An 18,751-nucleotide genomic window follows, 5' to 3' on the forward strand; every position below is an offset into this window, starting at 1 on the left:
GTTGCAGCAATCGGTTGCAAGAAACACCCCTAAAGCAAAATGGACTGAAGTTCATTTGGGATTATTGTAAGAATAATTTGTAATATTTCATGCGAGCTACTTTACTTGTGATATTTGAATGCAACACTTTTCAGCAACAGGAAGATTTCCAACCAAAACCAATTTTAACCTATAAGAACACAGGACCCACCACAAACGAGCAGAATGTTGTCTGCTGTTACAACAATAGAAACCAAAACACGTAAAACACATTTCTTTTAGAAGGTACCTTTATTTACAGGCTAATAAAAAAAATAACTTTAATGTATGACATTGTGTGGGAATGTTACTGCTACTTTCATTCATTCCAATATGCAAGGGTGAGGTGCAGAAAATCCACACTCAGTTTCTGAAAATCAATCAAATCCATGAATCAACTATGAGATTTTTAATGTGTGGAGAGTTAGAATCCCGTTGTATTGAATTAGACAAAATTTGCACAATTGCCAGAAAATCTTGCATTTCTTTAACTTTTCCTGTGTCCCGAACAATCATAAACCAATGGAAATGCCTTTTGATTACCAACGTACTCTGTTGCCATATATCTTGCAATCCCGTTTCAGTTCTTCAGCATTCCCAAAAACATAGCGTCAACCACACAAGTGATTAAGGATTTAGTGATTAAGCATTTAGGGGGAGGGGGTGCAGGGGAGGGAATAAACCAATAAAGGCAAGGTTGCAGTAAATCACAATGTTGAAAAATGGCCGTGTCAAGTGTGACACTCTCACCCAGTCCAACAGATCTGTATACAGCACTTAGAATTCTGGGCTTTGCAATATCTCAGTACAGGCACACCTCTTCTAGCTTAAGTAGGAGAGGTGCTGCTGGGTGGATAGCAGTAGGACTGTGTGATGGGGTGGTACAAGATTTGGGGCCACTCGGTGGCAAAAATCACATTGCAACTAAAATATGCCCATTTCTGCAAATAACATTTCAATATCATGCAGGAGATTTTCTGCAAGTCTTCTGTGGGAAATGTTAAGTCTATTCACATGGTTTGCATATAATAACCATAGGCCACAGAACAAACACAATCTGCGGAAGGACTAAGTTCTGTATTGCCTGTCACTCTAACTATTAATAAGGAGTGGGTGTAGCTCACTATTAATAGGTGCAAGCTTGCCGAGTGCTTACAACTGTAAGCCTTAAACACAGCTAGAAAGATTGTACAAAATGTTTTTGTAAAGGTGTATTACCTCTTACCCCAGTGTTCAGAGAGAAAAACACCAACTACTGAGGCAGTCTACACAATAAAGATAAAACGGAAACACCTAGTGGCCATTCAATGGGAAACGCCAGTGCTAAAAGGGATCCTTAAATTTTCCGGTTTCATTTTTCCCCAAATACAAATATAAAGAGAAGAAGTAGGGACTGCTGGGGGAAAATATGACAGTTTGCTGAAAAGTTCCTGTTTTAAGTTCTCTAAAAAAAAAATTAAAAAAGATTTAACACTTGCCTCGGCCAGTGGGGTGTAATTACGAGATAAAAGGTAACCAATTGTAATGATGTACAGAGAGGTAATGATACTGGAGAGGACAAAAACCAGTTATCAAGAATATAAAGAAACACACCTTACAAATAAATCCTTTCAATCTGTATTAGTTTTAACTCAAGGCTTTTCTGACGCAAAAGTTACTGATAGTTACTTGGCTCATGAATAAATGAAAATAGCAAAGTTTAAAGACGAGAAATAGGCTGCACCTTTAAATTTATAGCAGGAGAATAGGTTTATAATGTGTCGGCTAGTAAAAGGGTAACACGGAGCAGACAGCAACCCCACTTTAATAGGCTGAACCAGGTCTCGATGTAGAGAACCAGGTCTCGATGTATTAATAGTTTTAACAAAAGCAAGTAAATGTTAAACAAACAGGAAATGTGCAGTGAAATGTAAACAAAAAACTTTCAAAGGTTTCGACAGAAAAGAAACGTGCAACACTACACATAAGTGGTGTTAAAAGAGGAAAAAGCAAACAAAACGTTTTCAAATATTGTATTACAATTCCTGGTGCACGTGGCACATGTGATATTTTATAGGGTAAATCACTGCAGGTTATGTAAACTGAAGCTTTATGCTAAGCAAGCCTAAATGTACTGAGATCCTTTGCAACTGCACTCACTGTGGCATTGCCAATGCCAGGCCTGACGTGCCTTCTGCATAACTAAGCTTTACAGTGAGCAAAAAAAAAAAAAGCATAGAACTTTGTGAGAGATAACTGCCATTCTGCCTTCCGGTTTCTTGAAATCTGCTTAGATGAGAAGGTGCTTTTCTGAAACACTGCTGCGGAATAAAGCAAGCTGTTGCTAGACTTCCAAGACTGCGAGGGAATCAACATCCCAGATTCTTCTCCTTTCTTTTTTGACTAGTGCATAGGTATCCTGACACTGGGTAAACCTTTTACTCTACTGGTAATGGGCATCACAGCTTACCACTTACAAAGCAAGCTTTAATGAAGCAGCTCTTGTAACATATTATTGTTCACTCATCTTCTGTAAGAAATTAAAGAGTTCGGAGTATCTGCATAGACTAACTGCAAATATTACATCTCGGATATGCGTAATTTGCTCTCCAAAATGCTGTGACGAGATGTCTGGAACATTTAGGTTTTTGGCTACAATTAGCTGTGCTGCATTTAAAAATAAGGGCGTGTTCATTGCCCATAAGACCACAAAGAGCTTCATATATTTAAGAACACACCCTGCCTTCAGTTCACAAAGTCTTCCACTAATGGGTCAATTAAAGCTTTACAAAGAACGAGCAGAGCTACCTTACAACTACATTGCAATAAAAAGGTACGGAATTCAGCAGCACAAAAGTGCAAACAGGCAAACGCATGATTGTGTGTGTCACATCTGAGCAGTCTAGTTATACCAGAACCTTTGCTAAACCGCAGCTCCCACTTAAAGGAACTACAAATGCTATGCTGCAAAGCTCGGTGACCAAAAATAGCTTGGAATATAGTGCCAGACTTGTGAAACCAACCCTAGCACTAAGTACAAAATGAAAAAAGGTTCACATGTGGCTTCACATGGTGGTGGTATTTTACGTACTAAGGTCTTTCCCACCACATGTAGTTTTTTCGGATCGACTAAACAGTTGATTAGTGGAAGAGAAGTATCCTTGCTCGGCTAAAGTGCATTTACAGACTATGAAAGATAACAAATGGTAGATATACACTTATAAAGAGTTGTCTGCCATAACTGGCATTCATTTTCCCACTGTAAAATGCAGAGAACAAGTCTTCATCATTAGCGATATGTCTAGCTAACCCAACACTTTTCACGTTTTTGCCAGAACCAGGAGACAATAAGTTGAAATATTATAATATGATGTAACAATAAATAATAGTACATACATCACACTATAAATTAATAGAAAGAAAACCATGCCTAATGTATGTATAGAGACTGTGTTTTGGTACACTGAGCAATGAAGCGAAAGACCACACAATGAGCAATAGGTTTAGATTTATAAATAGATGAATCCTTGAATAAGGTATATACATTTTAAAGATTTTTCTATGGACCATATATAGTGCACTTAGAGACAAAAAACTGTGACTTACATCACCAGTTTTAAACATTAAACAAGGTATCAATTGATATTCCTCTAAGGGGTGACATATGCATTTAGTCCTTGTGCACTGCACTGCAATGCAAGTCAAGCACCAAATCCACTCAGTTTTTTTCTCAAAATGCACGTAGAATTTCTCTATACTCTGGGAAGAGTGCCTGCAGGGAAGCAAGAATGAGAGCATGCTTAACTTCATGCTTCCCACAGTACGCAGAACCCAAGATCTGCCTACAGCAGGTAAAGGTGCAGAACACTCATGGGGAGAAACAGCCCTCTCCACTGATTTCTCATGCATCACACATCCCTCTCGCTTCAAGATGCAGCTAAGTTTAGCTTAACATGAGCAGAAGGCCAACACTTTTCCTTGCAACTGAATACTAGTTTAACATCTGCTTAAGTACCAGGAATGTAGCAACAAATGCCCTTGAACAACTCAGAATTTATAAAACCATGTTATAGCTTCCCTAGAAGGAAGGGTATCCACGTGTTGATCTCATTTACCATGCACAAAAGTGCACATCATTTGAATCTGCCGTTCAGATTATTTAAAAAGTTATATATACTGGGTTGGAATACTGCCCATTTTCTGTTCTTTCCTGGTAAATATTCTGCATAAAGTGATAATGAATGAGTGAGGCTAAACAGAATTCAATGTGCTATTTCTATATACAATTCTAGGTCATACTACCAACACTGTCATATTCACCAAGAGAAGCGAGGAATATCAAGAACACATCAAATTTATGTCAAGACCACACACCCTGAAGCATCCTTCCACAAACTACATCTTCTGATGTATATTTAATTTAAAAAAGTGGTAATCACATATGCAACATTTTAACAACTACAGTGAATGGGAGAAAGACAAAAAGGATAGTTTTACTCATTTAGATTTGCTCACTAAGAAACCCTGAGGTAACCGCCTTTTAGTCAACAGTATTACAGCCGGTCTTCGGCTTCCCATAGTGCGCTGCATTCAGTCCTTCAATATAAACTTTGGAACGGTATACTGATTATCCATGTCTAGTGTTTCATATGTTCAGTCCTCCTGTGAGATTTTTACGATACTGAATTTGCATGTTTAGGAACAGTGTCTTCTGAAGCAGTCTCACTTGATGAACCGATGTCACCATTTTCGTGGCCATCCTGAACTGGTTTTCTCTCAAACACTGCCAAAGACAAAATAGTTTAATTAACTGAAAATAGTTACTGTGTGGCATTAGACAAATTAGATGTAGTAACTGTGGAAAAAATACATTTAAAAACTGAAAAACAAGTTCTGGATTCAAGATAGAGACTGAGGGCTAGTCAGAATATCAAGATAGGTGCAGGCAGCTACAGCAAGAAGAACATTATGGGCACAGACTCCTCCATCTACAAGAGATGTTGGAACAGACAGAAACAGCTAGAAAACTGTAGAAATAGATAATCAGAGCCAGAAGAACGGTGTTGCGGCATACAGCTACTGCCAGTAGCACAGTGCATGGTACAGACAATACTGCCAGAAGAATATAGAACTGTCAGAAGAACTAGGAAGGCAGAGACAGTCAGAACAAGGCAGGGGTACACATAGCCACTGCTAAAAGAACAACAGTACAGAAAGCTACAGTCAAAAGAGCAGTGTGGATATAGGCAACTGCAGCTAATAACACTTCAAAGTTGCATCTTAGGGAGACTTTAGGCTTTAGGTACAGCCCTTTCTTATGAACAATAGACTAAATTAAATCAAGTTCAAGGAGACTTAAGTTTAATATCCAGGAGAAAGTAAGTCAAAGAAAGTATGTTGTGGTCAAGGAGGCTTAGCATGTGATGCCAGTAGCCGCATAGAAAAATCCAAGCTTACTAGAGCTGCAAGCACGGAAACCATAGCTTGGTTATAGGCGAGAAAAGAGTTATCTCAATACCTCTTCTCAACCGGTAGAGTTAATCAGATCTTAGATCTGTTAATCATACTTACTGAGCCATTAGACACTATAGCCGCGATTCACTGAGGTAAAAGACGAAATCTAGGGGTAGAGTCTGTCTTTGCACTAGATTTACTCATTTCCTACACCTATGGGACACACAATGTCCTCCGGCAGACAATCCACCCATTTAGAGTGCAAAAGTAATTCCACATTATTATTCACTGGCAGTGTGTTTAAGAGTCACGTGAGCTGTAACCAGTTGCACTGTCCTTTTAGCCTGCGAAAACTGATAAAATTGTACAGTTCCTATTTTAATTCACATTCCTGCGTCCTCCATGAGGAAGCACTACTTGCGCGTGTTATGAGAGCTTCCATTGTGCCAAAGGAAGAAATTGTAGGGCAGAAGGCACTGCCACAATTATGTTAATAGATGCTGCATTGCTATGTCTGGTGTGAAGCCAAGGAAACAGGGGTATTTTAGGGATTTTAAGCTTTAACTATACACTGGCTTTTTGTTCTTCGTATTATGTTGTGCAGCAAAGATGGGCATGTTTAAAGAAAATAATCTTAACTTTTACTTTGCAAAAATAACTCACATGGATGAGAAAAGGATAGAACAGACTAATCCATGTACTGATAAATCTACTCGAGGGGAATCCTGGGTACATCACATTATTGGACTAAACTAGCTAAGAAGATTTTATTAAAGTATCTGTAAGTTTCTCTTTCTGCTCTCCAGAATAAACATTCTATAAAAACAGCGTCAGTGAGTGTAGTGGCGATATTAAAAAAAATGAAATGAGACAAAATCTGTTAAATGAGAATATTATCTGTCAGAAGAAAGGTCAAAGAAGGGTCTAGCTTGCCACACAGCTTATGGTCACATCACAGTGTAAGTTATTTACAAATCCACTCTCCGTACCCAAGAGGGATACTACTGGTCAGGTATCATGGGCATTTTTGTTTGATCAGTATATTGGGAAACATCTACATGCACACAGGCTACCGTTGTGGCTGTTGCCTTTTTTAACTATCAAATGTTTGGATAATACTTGAGAATGATACTACTTGCCCTAACACATAGCCAAAGCCACTCCACAGCATGTGAATAAAAGGGTAGGACAACAGAGCACATGAACAGGTATATGACCCATCAACAGTGTAGACCAATATTGCCATTCTAGGTAGACCAGGAGAAAGCAGGGGAGAGAAATATAGGCATGTTAGGAAAAGATTAGGGGCCAAAAGAGAAGATTGTGTGGAAAATGTAATATGAGTAGCAGACAAGGAAATCTAAAGATTGGACTGTGAGTACACAGCACAATTAGAGTGTCCTCCATCTAGAGTGCACTCCATGCTTGCCACACCTACAAAAGAAACATCATATTAAATACTTACTTCCAACTCGTTGAAACCGAAAGGTGCTATTTCCTGTTGGGACTGGAGGAAACAACTGCATAACAAGGCATTGTTAACTTTACTCAGTTATCGCTGTTACCAATGGACAATAAGTCAGGTAGGGAGATAGAGTGCTATTTATTCTGAACCTCATTCACTCAAACACTAAGTAAAAAAAACGGAGCATTGAAAGCAATTGTAAAAAAGAAAGGAGAGAAATAAAAATGGGGGAGGTGGGCTATGCAATGGATGAAAAACGGATATTTGGAGACATATCTCTAACAGAATTAAAAACATTGGCAGTCAACGAAAAGTGTAACTCAATCTTACCCTGCAATGGTTTTGCATCCCCACTTCCGTCATTCCTACTCGCACCCGTGCTTCCACCTTCTTCCAGTTCATCAAGGTACAACCGATAACGATGACCACTTTCATCTTCATACTCTACGTTTTCATCATCAGAGTCTACTTCTGGCGCAACGTATACTACTTCAAACTCAATCTCCCCTCTCTGAAATCCAATCAGGAACAACACAATATGAGAAATAAAGTCCCAACACAGAAACAGTAAACAATAGTCCCACTTGAATGTTTAACAAAAAGAAATAGAAAGTATGGTTTATAGATTTTATTTCAAAACACAAACACAATTGCAGATAATTATGTTCGTTTTGAATCATGCTTACGAGAAAACTACTACGCATCAATAGGAAATTAAAAGAATACAGGCAGTAACCCTGTTATTTGCAGATATGAAAAATATATCCTGCAATCGTTCATACGCTCCATTGTTGGCAAAACAGGTCTTATAATGTTTTACTTCAAATTGTATTAACAGTACTATCTAATAACGAGTTCCATTTAGCACCTGTAACCATGGACTTCAGTCAATGAAACGTTTTAATCGAGTATCTGCTACCAAATTGGGAATTTAAAGCATTTCACTCATAAGCAACATTGTTTAGTTCAAATGAACAAAATAATTGTTTCCAAAGACAAAGTCTACAACTCCCAGAAGGACGTGACTTACCTTCATGAACTATATTCATGATGAATACTATCTACCTGTAGATACTCTAAATTCCTGAATCCTAGCCGGCATCAAACTGATCTGGAAACTGTAACAGTTCTCCTGTGCCACTAGGTGTCAACACGGCTACAGATGTTAACAAAAATTGGTAAAGCCAATAGGTCTCACCTGTGGGACCTTATAAGTATTTAGGCATGCAGCACATTAAACCTTTATCAGAAATAAACTATGTTTGTACATTCCTTCACACAATTGGCATTAGACTGTAATGGGTAGAATATCCCCCTAGAGGCCACCCCAATAGAAATATCACTTGGAAGAAACAGGTCACGTAACCACATAGTCAGCCCCTAGAGGGCATAACCACATTAAAAGAGAAGGGCAGAGATCATTGTAATGTAACCATATATTCAGCCCCTAGAAAGCATCATGCACTACACATTTTCAGGCCTAACAGCCCTGCTAGAATATTATTACAAACAAGGCCCTGAGAATAAAAAACGCTCCCAGCTATGAAGCAAAAGCTCCAGCCATGAGAGAGCTTAAAAACACTGAATGGAGGGAGAGGTTATGAATTTGCCACCCCGTAGTGTGGGGACGCAGAAGAGCTGGACAGAAAGACCAACACAGGCTGAGTTATGGTCAAACATGTGTTGTCAAAGGAATGCTCCACAAAGCATTATGGGGCAAGTTTCCAGAGTGCAGTGAATATTGTAGTATTGGCTTTCCCACTGTGCCGGGGACAGCAATGTTGAGGATTTACCTTGTGTTTTTCTATTTAAAAGGTGCCAGTTTGTATATTTTTCAACTGCTATACTTGGGAAGAATTTAGGAATGAGGCTGCAAATTTAACCGGTTCAAATCAATCTTCGGTATGAATTCATACTACATAAATTAAAAAAAAAGAATTCCCCCTCCAGCTTTCAGCCTTTGTCGGACTCAGACACTGCAAAGAAACATCAAGATGCCAGAGTAAGAAGCAACATACTGCCACAAGCGCAAAGTGGAGAGGCAAAAGAAAAAAGTAGTGCACCGACAGTAAGGTATATGGCAGATTGGGCAATAATCCATGTAACAGGGTCTGTCTCCAGGGCAGGAACAAAATAGCCTCAAGGCGGGACAAACCAAAGCAAATTACTTAACAAACCAAAGGAATTTAGAAAGGCAGGCCAAGGAATTAATTAAAGTGATGGGTGCGGTGAAAGCCCACAGAAGTCCATTACAGCATGTCAAGAGACAGCGCAAGCACGCTGCCTAGGCTCAACCTGAACAGGAAGGCAGGAGCGATGGGTGAGGCATCTGCAGGCAGGTAGCTTATCCACCAGATAGATCATGCCATAAGTAACTTGTTCTTCTGATGGCTACTTCTATTGTGGATTGCTTACCTCTTGACTCAATACCACAACAGTACCTCCCAGGTGGTTCTGAAGAAACAGCCCAATCAGTAAGTCCTGCAAAACCCACCTGGCAAAACATTAATCTTGGTGGACTTCAAAGTTCACTTAATAGTGTCTGGTGAAGGTGTGCGTGGCGACCAGGTCACCACTCAGCAAATATCCAGTAGTGGTACTTCCCATAAAACCAACAAGAAATTGTCTGCTTCTGGAACATCTTGCCACTCTTGGAGCCAGTGTAGCCTAAGACAAGTTAGTTGTCTATCTGAAACTACTGGGTTCGGTCTATGTATCGCTCTGTATGGGTCCAAACGGTGTGGCTGTTCCTCCTTGGTAGGATAAGAAGGCAGGTAGAACACTGACAAACAAATTAAATGGCGTCCATGAAGTGCAGTAACAAACTTAGGAAGATAAGATGCTTTTGTCCTCAGGATAAACTTGTCAGGGAAAAATACAGTGAATAGAAGCTGAACCGACAAGGCTTGGAGCTTCCTAACATGCCTAGATGATGTTATGGCAATGACGGAAGTCTCAAGAAGGAACTGTGCATAGAGTCAAATGGAGAACACATCAAGAACAGGAGTATGAAATTAAGGTTCCACTGAAACAGCAGAAAGGGAGAAGGCGGGAACGAATAAGTCAGCCCAATCACAACTGCTGATCAGGTACACAAAAAACAGGACAAAAAGACAGACAAATAACATTTAACTGTGCTTACAACAAGAAATGCAAAATGCAGCATATTAGATAAGCAGGACTTTTGTAGATCAGTATCCAACCCATCACACCAGGTAACAAAATAGGAGCAGCACTGACACAAGTAGTGGATGGGTACAAGCTCAGAAGATGACATCAACCAGGTATGGGACCAGATCAAAGGAGCTCAAATTGTCCTACTCAATCTCTAGGCATCTTGCTGGAGGCTCTGGAAGTTTGGAAGCAGGACCTGACCCTCCTTGCGAGAGGAGGTCGGCTCTCAGAGGAAAAGGAAGGGGCAGGCACACAGGTAGGCAAAGCAGATGACAGTAAAACACTTAACGAGGCAAATTTGACATTCCCAATTTCATATGTGGCCAGTCCTAATGCAACTTCCTCAGAACACAAGGAATAATAGGAACTGTGGACAGCCTACTTGAGATGGAAGTTCCAACTCCGAATCAATGTGTGTCCCATGGATCCCTTCAACGGAAACTGCAGGGAGCAGGACCACAGGCATTGCAAATTCGAGCAGCTAAACGGACCCACTTGATGGTTGTTCTAGAGGTTGGATCTAACCATCTCTGGGTGAATAAATTACTCATGGTTGTCAAGGTGGTGCAGACTGAGGTCGTCTGGTCGCACCTTCAGGGAACCTGCCAGGTGGTTTATCACAAGTTGTATACCAATATCCTAAACCCACGACCATAGCCTCAGCGCCTCAAGACACAGAGCTCAAGGTCAAACCACTCTGCTTATTGGCATACACATCATGGTTGTATTGCTTGTAAACACCTGAAGTGACTAACCACAGATGAAATGCAGAATTGCCTTGAGACTTAGTGTGGTTTTTGTTCTATTGTTCAATAAAAGACTTTTCTTTATGAAAGTCAAAGTGGACAATCCTTTATTGCATGGATGTGCGTTTGCTTAGTGCTGAGCTCAAGCACACCCAGACTACCTCCCTAAAAAGCCTGTGACTGCTTGCCATCACTATCATTCAGAGTCAAGTGCTAACAGAGTTGTGCTTGGCCCAGTTTAAAGAGCCATTGTAGGACAGATTTGATGACATCAAAAGCAAACAAGCTGAACCTCACAATTGAGGCACAGTAGCCCATTCTTTCCCAGTGGTTCTCCGCCATTCGCCTCGTCTCCTGTAGAAATAACACTGTCCTGCACATTTGAAAGAGTTAATTTATGAGCAGCTGACAGTTAAGTTAGGAATCCTTTCCAAACATCAATTCAAATTTAAAATGAAACCTAATATCATATACCTGCTCATCTCGAGAGTCACTGTGGTGTTTGCTAGTATCACATTTTTTTGCAGGTATCTAAATATGAATGGCTGATTAAAATTTACCATTTGGTTCTGTCACCATTATACAGTGTGAATCAGTGTCCCAGAAATAAATTACAAAAGGGTCTGTCAGGGGCTGAGGTATGTGGAAAGTATGGAGAGCACACTGCGCTCCCGTGAGGGATCAGGGGACAATATGGCATAGGTTTTATCCACAGCAGCAATGCATTTTGAAATTGCTTGGAGTTGCGTCATATGAATTTTGTCCCTTACTCAGCAGGGTGCTATGATATGCTGGGCTGGGGATAAATAGTGGTCCCACTTTTGTTATGGCAGATTGCTACTGTCCTCTCACTAGCCTAGAGTGATGGTGGCAGATGAATAGTGGCATTTAACTTTGCACCCCTAGGAGTCGAAGTGTAGGCCAGTTCATTTAATAAAGCAGCACTAGTGGCACCATTGGATGATTTGAGAGCTGTTGGTTCAGGTGCTTTTGATATCCTAGACCAGGGGACCTTGCTGCAAAGATCTGTTGAATGGTAGGGGTAGGATAATTATGTGACACCTGTGCTTTGAAGTCTGGCACGCGGTAACAGTGGAACAAGGTTCACAAAGTTAGGAAAATGGGCTTGCGTCCTTGTTTTAAGAGAAAAGGCAAATGTTTGTACTCAAGAAGTCATTTCTGTAAAGGTCCTGTGAGACGTAGGGGAGCCGAGCTTGGAGTTCCTTGTTTACCACTGCTATATTGCCTCAAGAATTATGAGGCTGCGACAGATTGTAAGAGAGAAGGATAAGTTAATTACCTTTAATCCTAGTTCTCTTCCAGGGGAATTATTATCAAAGTCATGAGCACTAAATATTCCCGCCCACTTGTGGGGACCACGGAGCACATATAAAATATATATTCTTTTATAATAAATATCAAGTCAGTCTCAAGTCTTTCTGTAAGTCAGAAAAAGAGACCGATACTGTGCAAAAACGTCCTTTACTGAAGAGAAACTGCAACGAAATGCAAAGGCATTGTTGGCCAATAGGCTGCATTTAAAACCTAGCAAAGCAAAAACTGATACCATGCCTTTAAGATCTTCAGGACCTCCGGTATTCCACTATGCCCCAGAGGTGAGAGTGAGGTGACAGTTAGGTCAGTACTTTTTTACGGTGATATGAAGAACAGAACACCGCCATGTATTAACTGCTGTATAGGAGATTTGTCCAGGGAGGTGGGTGGGTTGCTTATGACGTTGATGGAGATTCCCCTGGAAGAGTACTAGGATTACAAGTAGGCAACTTATCCTTCTTTTCCAGGTGACAGGAGATCCTCATTATTAGTAATAAGCACTGAATAGAGTAGGAAGCCCATCCCACACCCCTACGGACAAAGCAAGGGTAAGTAAAGCAGTTGACCTGTTTATTTGAATACATTTCTTAAGGAGGCCTGTCCTACTTGGGTGTCTGGCTTAGTACTCAAGTCTAGACAGTAAGGCCTTGTGAAAGTATGGACCAATCTCCACATTGCTGCTTTGCAGATTTCGGAGATAGGGACATTTTTCAGAAGGGCTGCTGTTGCCACCTTACCCCTTGCAGAGTCGGCTTTGGACCTGGCAGACAAGTGCTTGTAGCTAACTGATAAGAAAAAATAATGCAAGCAACTATCCATCTGGAAATGGTTTGTTTAGAGGCAGTGATGCCTGTTCTCATAATACCATAGTTCACAAACAAATGATCAGACTGTCTGATGTCCTTTGTCTTATCAAGATAAAACTTTAGTACTCTTTTCAGATCTAAAGAGTACAAAGTGATTTCCGCTGGTTTGGATGGTGTGGGAAAAGAACATCAGAAGTGAGATAGTCGGTTAATGTGAAAATCATATATAACTTTGGAAAGGAAACTAGGATGGGCCCTCATCACTACTCTGTTATCATGCAACTCTGTGTAAGGCTCTGTGGCACAGAGAGCTTGAATTTCACTAACTCTACATCCTGAAGTGACAGCGACAAGAAAGGCTGTTTTCCATGTAAGATGTTGTAGAAAAGCTTTATGTATAGGTTCAAAAGATGGACCCATGAGTTTTGAAAGTACCACATTCAGCTCCCAAGGAGGAGAAGGAGAACGAACAGGAGGAAAAACCTTCCTTAAGCCCTCTAGAAAATCTTTAACCACAGGCATTCGAAAGAATGATGTCTGAGAAGGTGATTTTCAATAAGCAGTTATTGCTGCAAGATGTACCTTAATCGATGAACTGCAAACCTGATTTTGCTAGGTGAAAGAAGTAGGGTAGTATGACATCCTCTTGACCCAGAACTGGAAAAAGTCACTCTGGATACAACACATATAAAATCTTTTCCATTTAAATGAATAGGAAAGCCTGGTTGATGGTCTTTTGACTCCTTGAGAATGTTCATGCATTCCAGCAAAAGCCCTAGATGACCATATTGCAGGAATTCATAAGCCATGCTGTCAAGCTCAGCGAGGGAAGGCTGGGATGCAATATCTTCCCCTCGAGCTTGTGAAGGAAATTCGGTCTGCACGGCAGTATCCTGTGTGGCCTTTCTGATAGATGTCGAAAGTCTGTGTACTACCACTGGCGGGCCATTTTGGGGCTATCAGGATCATTCTGGTCCTGGCTCTGTAAAATTTGTTGATGAATGCTGGTACCAGGGGAATGGGTGAAAAAGCGTACAGAAATGTCCCTGACCAGTCTATTAATAAGACATTCCCCTTTATCCCTGGTCGGTAAAACCTGGATGCAAAGTCTCAGCATTTTATTTTATTTTTCGTCGGCAAACAGGTCTGTTTGATGGTACCCCCAGTCTTGAAAGATGTATTGCACAATGTTGTTGTGAAGAACCCAGTCATGCGAGTCGGTGAAGCTTTGACTGAGGGAGTCCGCTTCCTCGCTAATAGCCAGTTCCAGATGGTCTGTGCTTCCCGAGATAGGGGGCGAGATCGAGCATCCCCCTACTTGTTCAGATAGTCCACTGTGGTTGTGTTGCCCGTTTGGACCAGAAGAGAGCTGTCTTGTATGGATGGGTAAAAAGACTTCAGAGCTAGATGGACTGCCCTCAGCTCTCGCAGGTTTGATGTGATAGTGCTGTTTTGTCCAACTACAAGCCCTGAGTTTGGAGGGAGCCCATTTGAGCCCCCCAACCCTGAAGAAATGCATCTGTTACAAGAGTTTGAGTCGGAACGTCCTCATGTAAAGGGACACCTGTTAGCAGATGCTGTTGATGCGTCCACCACAGTAGTGACTTCCTTGCCGCTGGTGACCGAGATAATCTGTTGTCCCATTTGTCTGCAAATTGACGCCATTGATCCTCCATATCAATGGAGTGGTCTCATACGTAATCTGGCATTTGGAACAATGAAAATGCAGGCCATGGAACCCAGAAGTGCAGACGAACGCCAAGTGTGAAGGAGCTCATGACACTTCTGCGCTACTGATGATAGTCTCTCCTCCAAAGGATATACTTCTGCAAAGTTTGTATCCAGGGTTGCTCCTAAGTAATGTAGCCTTTGTGCTGGAGTCTGTATAGACTTGTCTAGATTGACCTGAAGTCTGAGATATTGGAGGTTCTCCAAAATGATCTGGTAATGTTGCGCTGTGAGTTGTGGAGGAACTTTTTACTAGCCAATCGTCAATGTAAGGATAAATGAAGATCTTTTTCCTCCGCAGGTGTACTGCCGCTACTGCTATGGACTTGGAAACCATTTGAGGAGCTGACTTCAGACAGAAGGTTAGTACTGGTAGTGTTTTGATCCGACTGAATCGCAGGAATTTCCGGTGCTTCTTTGCTACTGGGATGTGGAAGTCGGCATCCTCCAGATGTATGGAACACATCCCGTCCCCCTGATGGAGCTGGGGGTAAATCTGATGGAGAGAGCAAGCATTCTAAATTTTTCTTTGCGAATGTGTTTGTTTAGAAGTCTTAGGTCTAGAATTGGTCTGAAGTCTCTGTTTGGACCTTTTTTTCCTCACAAGGAAGTAATGGGTGTACACCCCTCAACCTCTTTGAGAGGGTGGGACCCCTTAGATAGCTCTTTTCCAAAGTAATGTGACAACCTCATTTTGTAGGAGCAGTTGCTGATGTCAAGATGTTTTTGACGGTGGGACCGATGGGGAAGGAGAGCTGAAGCATAGTGCATACCCATTTTCTACAATATTTAGGACCTAGCTGTCTTTGGTTATGGAATGCCACTCATCTAGATGATTACTGATACTTCCCCCTACCGGAGTGGTTGAACTGGCGGAAGCGATGTCTCATTGTCTGCCTGGAGTTTTGGACGCAGTTGGAAGTTGTCTGCTAGCTCCTCGGTCCCTCAGTTTATGGGACTGGTACTGGAGTTTCCCTTGTAGTTGGTGCTGCCTTGCAGCCCAGTGAGGGATTTGAACTCTCTGATCATAGGGGAGCCTGTCATAAGGTCTGTACCTTCTAAGGAAATCTTTATGTTTGTCCATACCTACGGCCTGGAGCATATCTAGCTCTGTTTTCATTTTGGCCATCCCATCATCTGTGTGAGACCCAAATAAAGAGTTGCCTGTGAACAGGAGGTTCATGAACCTTTGTTGTGCCTCAGGTTTGGGACCTGTCAAGATGATAGTCTAGTCCACATTCCATGGGCATATCCGTGAGCTGCTAAGTCTGAGCCGTCCGCAGCTGCGCTAATTTCTTGGTTTGCCACAAGGCATCCTTCAAGTAGGACCTCTTGATAATCTGGTCTATTCTCTCTAGGTAGTTTCTCAGCAAATCTGCATAGTGAACCGCAGAGAGACCTGTCATATCTACCCAAGAGCATGGAAGCACTGGATACCTTCATAAAAGAGGCTGATGTGCTGCACATTTTTCTCCCCAAAGAGTCATTAAGTTTACTTTCCTTATCTGGAGGTACAGATGGTAGCAACAGAATGTGTCTTCCTGGCAGCTGGTAAGATGACTGAATCTGGTGGAGGGTCAGCGCTTAAGAAGAAAGGGTCTAGATCTGGGGCCTTGTATTTCTTTAGGATTCTTGGTGGAGTCGCATGTAAGGATGCTGGAGTGAGGAAAATGTCCATTACCAGTTGTAGGAGGCTTGGAACCAGAGGGAGGAGCTGTCTTGAAGAGGAATGATAGTGTAGAGTTTCAAAAATGACAGAAGACATCGTGGGAGCAGGGATAGTGATATTTAATTTATTAGCGCCTCTAATGAATACTTCATTAAAGGTGTTTATTTCATCCACCGGGGATACTCTCGCCGGGGGAGTGTCCATTACAGTAGGTGAGTAATCTTGCATGGATGATTTAGTTGAAGAGGACCAGGAAAGAGATCTGTAGATTCGCTGACAAGACCTAGGGCAATGAGATCTCCTGGTAGGAAAGTGTGATCTTTCTCTAGATCAATGTTGTGTTCTACTCCTTGTTCGTGATCTGGGAGTATCATTCACTCTAGGTATCCTGGTGTGTCTTGGAGACCCAGTTGTTGTCGGCCGCACAGTCTCCTACATCTGAGGAGTTGGTGACCGTGTCCTTGGAGGAGACCATGTAGAAGAATAAACTTGAGAATACTGCGAGTTGAGACTGTGTAGGGTCTGACCCTGTCCGAGTCTCTCTAGCCATGTTGGCGATAGATTGACAGGACATAATTGTCCTCTTGTGGAGCCATGCAAAGAAGGTCTTTATGTTGCAGTCGAAGGTCTACTTTCCTTGGTTTTGGCTGTAGGTGACTCCTGTCTAGAAGTTGCTTGAGGTCCTGACGTTGACTGAGGCCTCTTAGGTGAGACAGTCTTTGTTGGTGAGTGCTGCTTTGATGTTGTATGACATTGTATTGCTGTCGACAGAGAGCGTGACAGTCTATGTCTCAATGTCAAGTGGTGTCTTGATGTTGAATGGGACAGCACAGGGGAAGTGTGTCTCTATGTCAAACAGTGCTTGGTTGCCATAGACGAAAACACAGATGGTTGTTATGACATCGACAGATGGCATGACTTTGACGATGTACTACTCGTCGCCAGAGGTGGTCTCAACGTCGATGGGCTATGATATACCCTCAATGGAGTCTCAGCACGCCTGTCCTGACTTCAATCAGCGAGTAGCTGTTGGCAGACACGTCTCCAACCTTGTCGAGAATGAACGGTGCAGTGTTACCTCTTTTGGCGTCATGTCCCTTGATGTCATGTGCGTCACCATCAATCGACGTCGTTGATGCGATGACGACGGTGCAGGCACCGTTGACGCCGATCCATACGCCGAGGGGGAACAAATAAGGATCTTTCTATCTTTAGAGGTAGATCTTGCACGTCGTTTTTCTGTAATTTGTAATATTTTGTCCTTGGAGACCTTTTCAAGAAGAGTGGCGGACCTGGATACTCCTGATGTTGCCTTTTCTCGCTCTTGTAGGCCAGTAGACGAATCTTCTTCCGGTCTTTCAAAATGTTGTTATCAATGACCAAATGGCAGGGATTAGCCATCTGAAAAAACGACATAAATAGTCTGCAACATAAAGAACGGCTTCACGGCTCTACCACCGAGAGTGGGAAGGACACTTCACCTCAGTATGGGAGTTACAAGAATGATGGTCTAGGGTTCTGCAGCTGGAAAGCGGCTAGGGTCATTTTGGTTGAGGGATCCTTAATCAACTGAGGACGTCCTCACATGTGAAAGGAGCCCAGTTTGGATGAAGGGAATTCTCCATTTACTGGCTAGTGCACCGGATAAGACTTGCATCTCACCATCACCTTTCTCAGAACCATCCAGGACATAGAAAGAAACATCTGGAAGGAATGTAGCCTCTGTCTGCAGGTATAAGACTGAATAACTCTTGACTCCTGCTGGCACTAAGGGACTGGAACCGTTCTCCAAGGTCCAAGTGTTAGTGTTTTGCTTCTTGTTGCTGCGAAAGGGGGGACACAAAAGGAACACAAGCACTGGCAAAGCCAATAGGTTTCGCCTATGCAAGAGCTATTGGCTTTGCCAATATGTTTTAGCCATTTTGTACACTAGCGTGACTGGTGTTCAGCATAGCTACAAGTAAGTGGGGTAAAGGAGAGTGGCATGGAGTGAAGTGTTGTAAAGTTCAGTTCTATTGAGTGTTATAGAGTGGTGTAGAGCTCAGTGCCATGTAGGGGGGTGTCGTGGAGTGGCACAGAGTGTTGTGGAATTTTTTGGGAAGGAGTAGTGTAGAGTTGAGTCACAGTGGAGTAGAGTGGAGTGGCACAGTGTTGTGGAGTGGTGAGGCGTGGAGCGGCATACAGGGTTGAGTAGAGTAAATCGTAAATTCAAGTGGCATAGAGTGGAGTTGTGTGGGAGTGTTGAATGGCAGAGTTGAGTAGTGTTGTAAAGTAGAATGCAGTGACAGAGTGGAGTACTGGACCGGAGTAGTGCGTTATAGAATAGAATGAGTAAAGTGGCATGGATTGGCCTGAAGGATTTGCGTTAAGCGTTGTA

At 42.0% G+C, this 18,751-nt stretch overlaps 1 protein-coding gene across 1 annotated transcript in view; it reads right to left on the bottom strand.

The window, feature by feature from the left end:
* Positions 1–251: 251 nt before the first annotated feature.
* GOPC (golgi associated PDZ and coiled-coil motif containing) overlaps positions 252–18,751 on the bottom strand; it is a 166,631-nt gene continuing 148,131 nt past the window's right edge. Inside the window, exons 7-8 of the mRNA XM_069235369.1 lie at positions 7,247–7,427; positions 252–4,780 (exon numbers count right to left, since the gene is read on the bottom strand). Coding sequence (XP_069091470.1) covers positions 4,671–4,780; positions 7,247–7,427 — 291 coding nt within the window. The 3' untranslated portion in view covers positions 252–4,670. The remainder of the gene's footprint in view (positions 4,781–7,246; positions 7,428–18,751) is intronic.

Source organism: Pleurodeles waltl, chromosome 5 (assembly GCF_031143425.1).
Source record: "Pleurodeles waltl isolate 20211129_DDA chromosome 5, aPleWal1.hap1.20221129, whole genome shotgun sequence".
NCBI lineage: Eukaryota > Metazoa > Chordata > Amphibia > Caudata > Salamandridae > Pleurodeles > Pleurodeles waltl.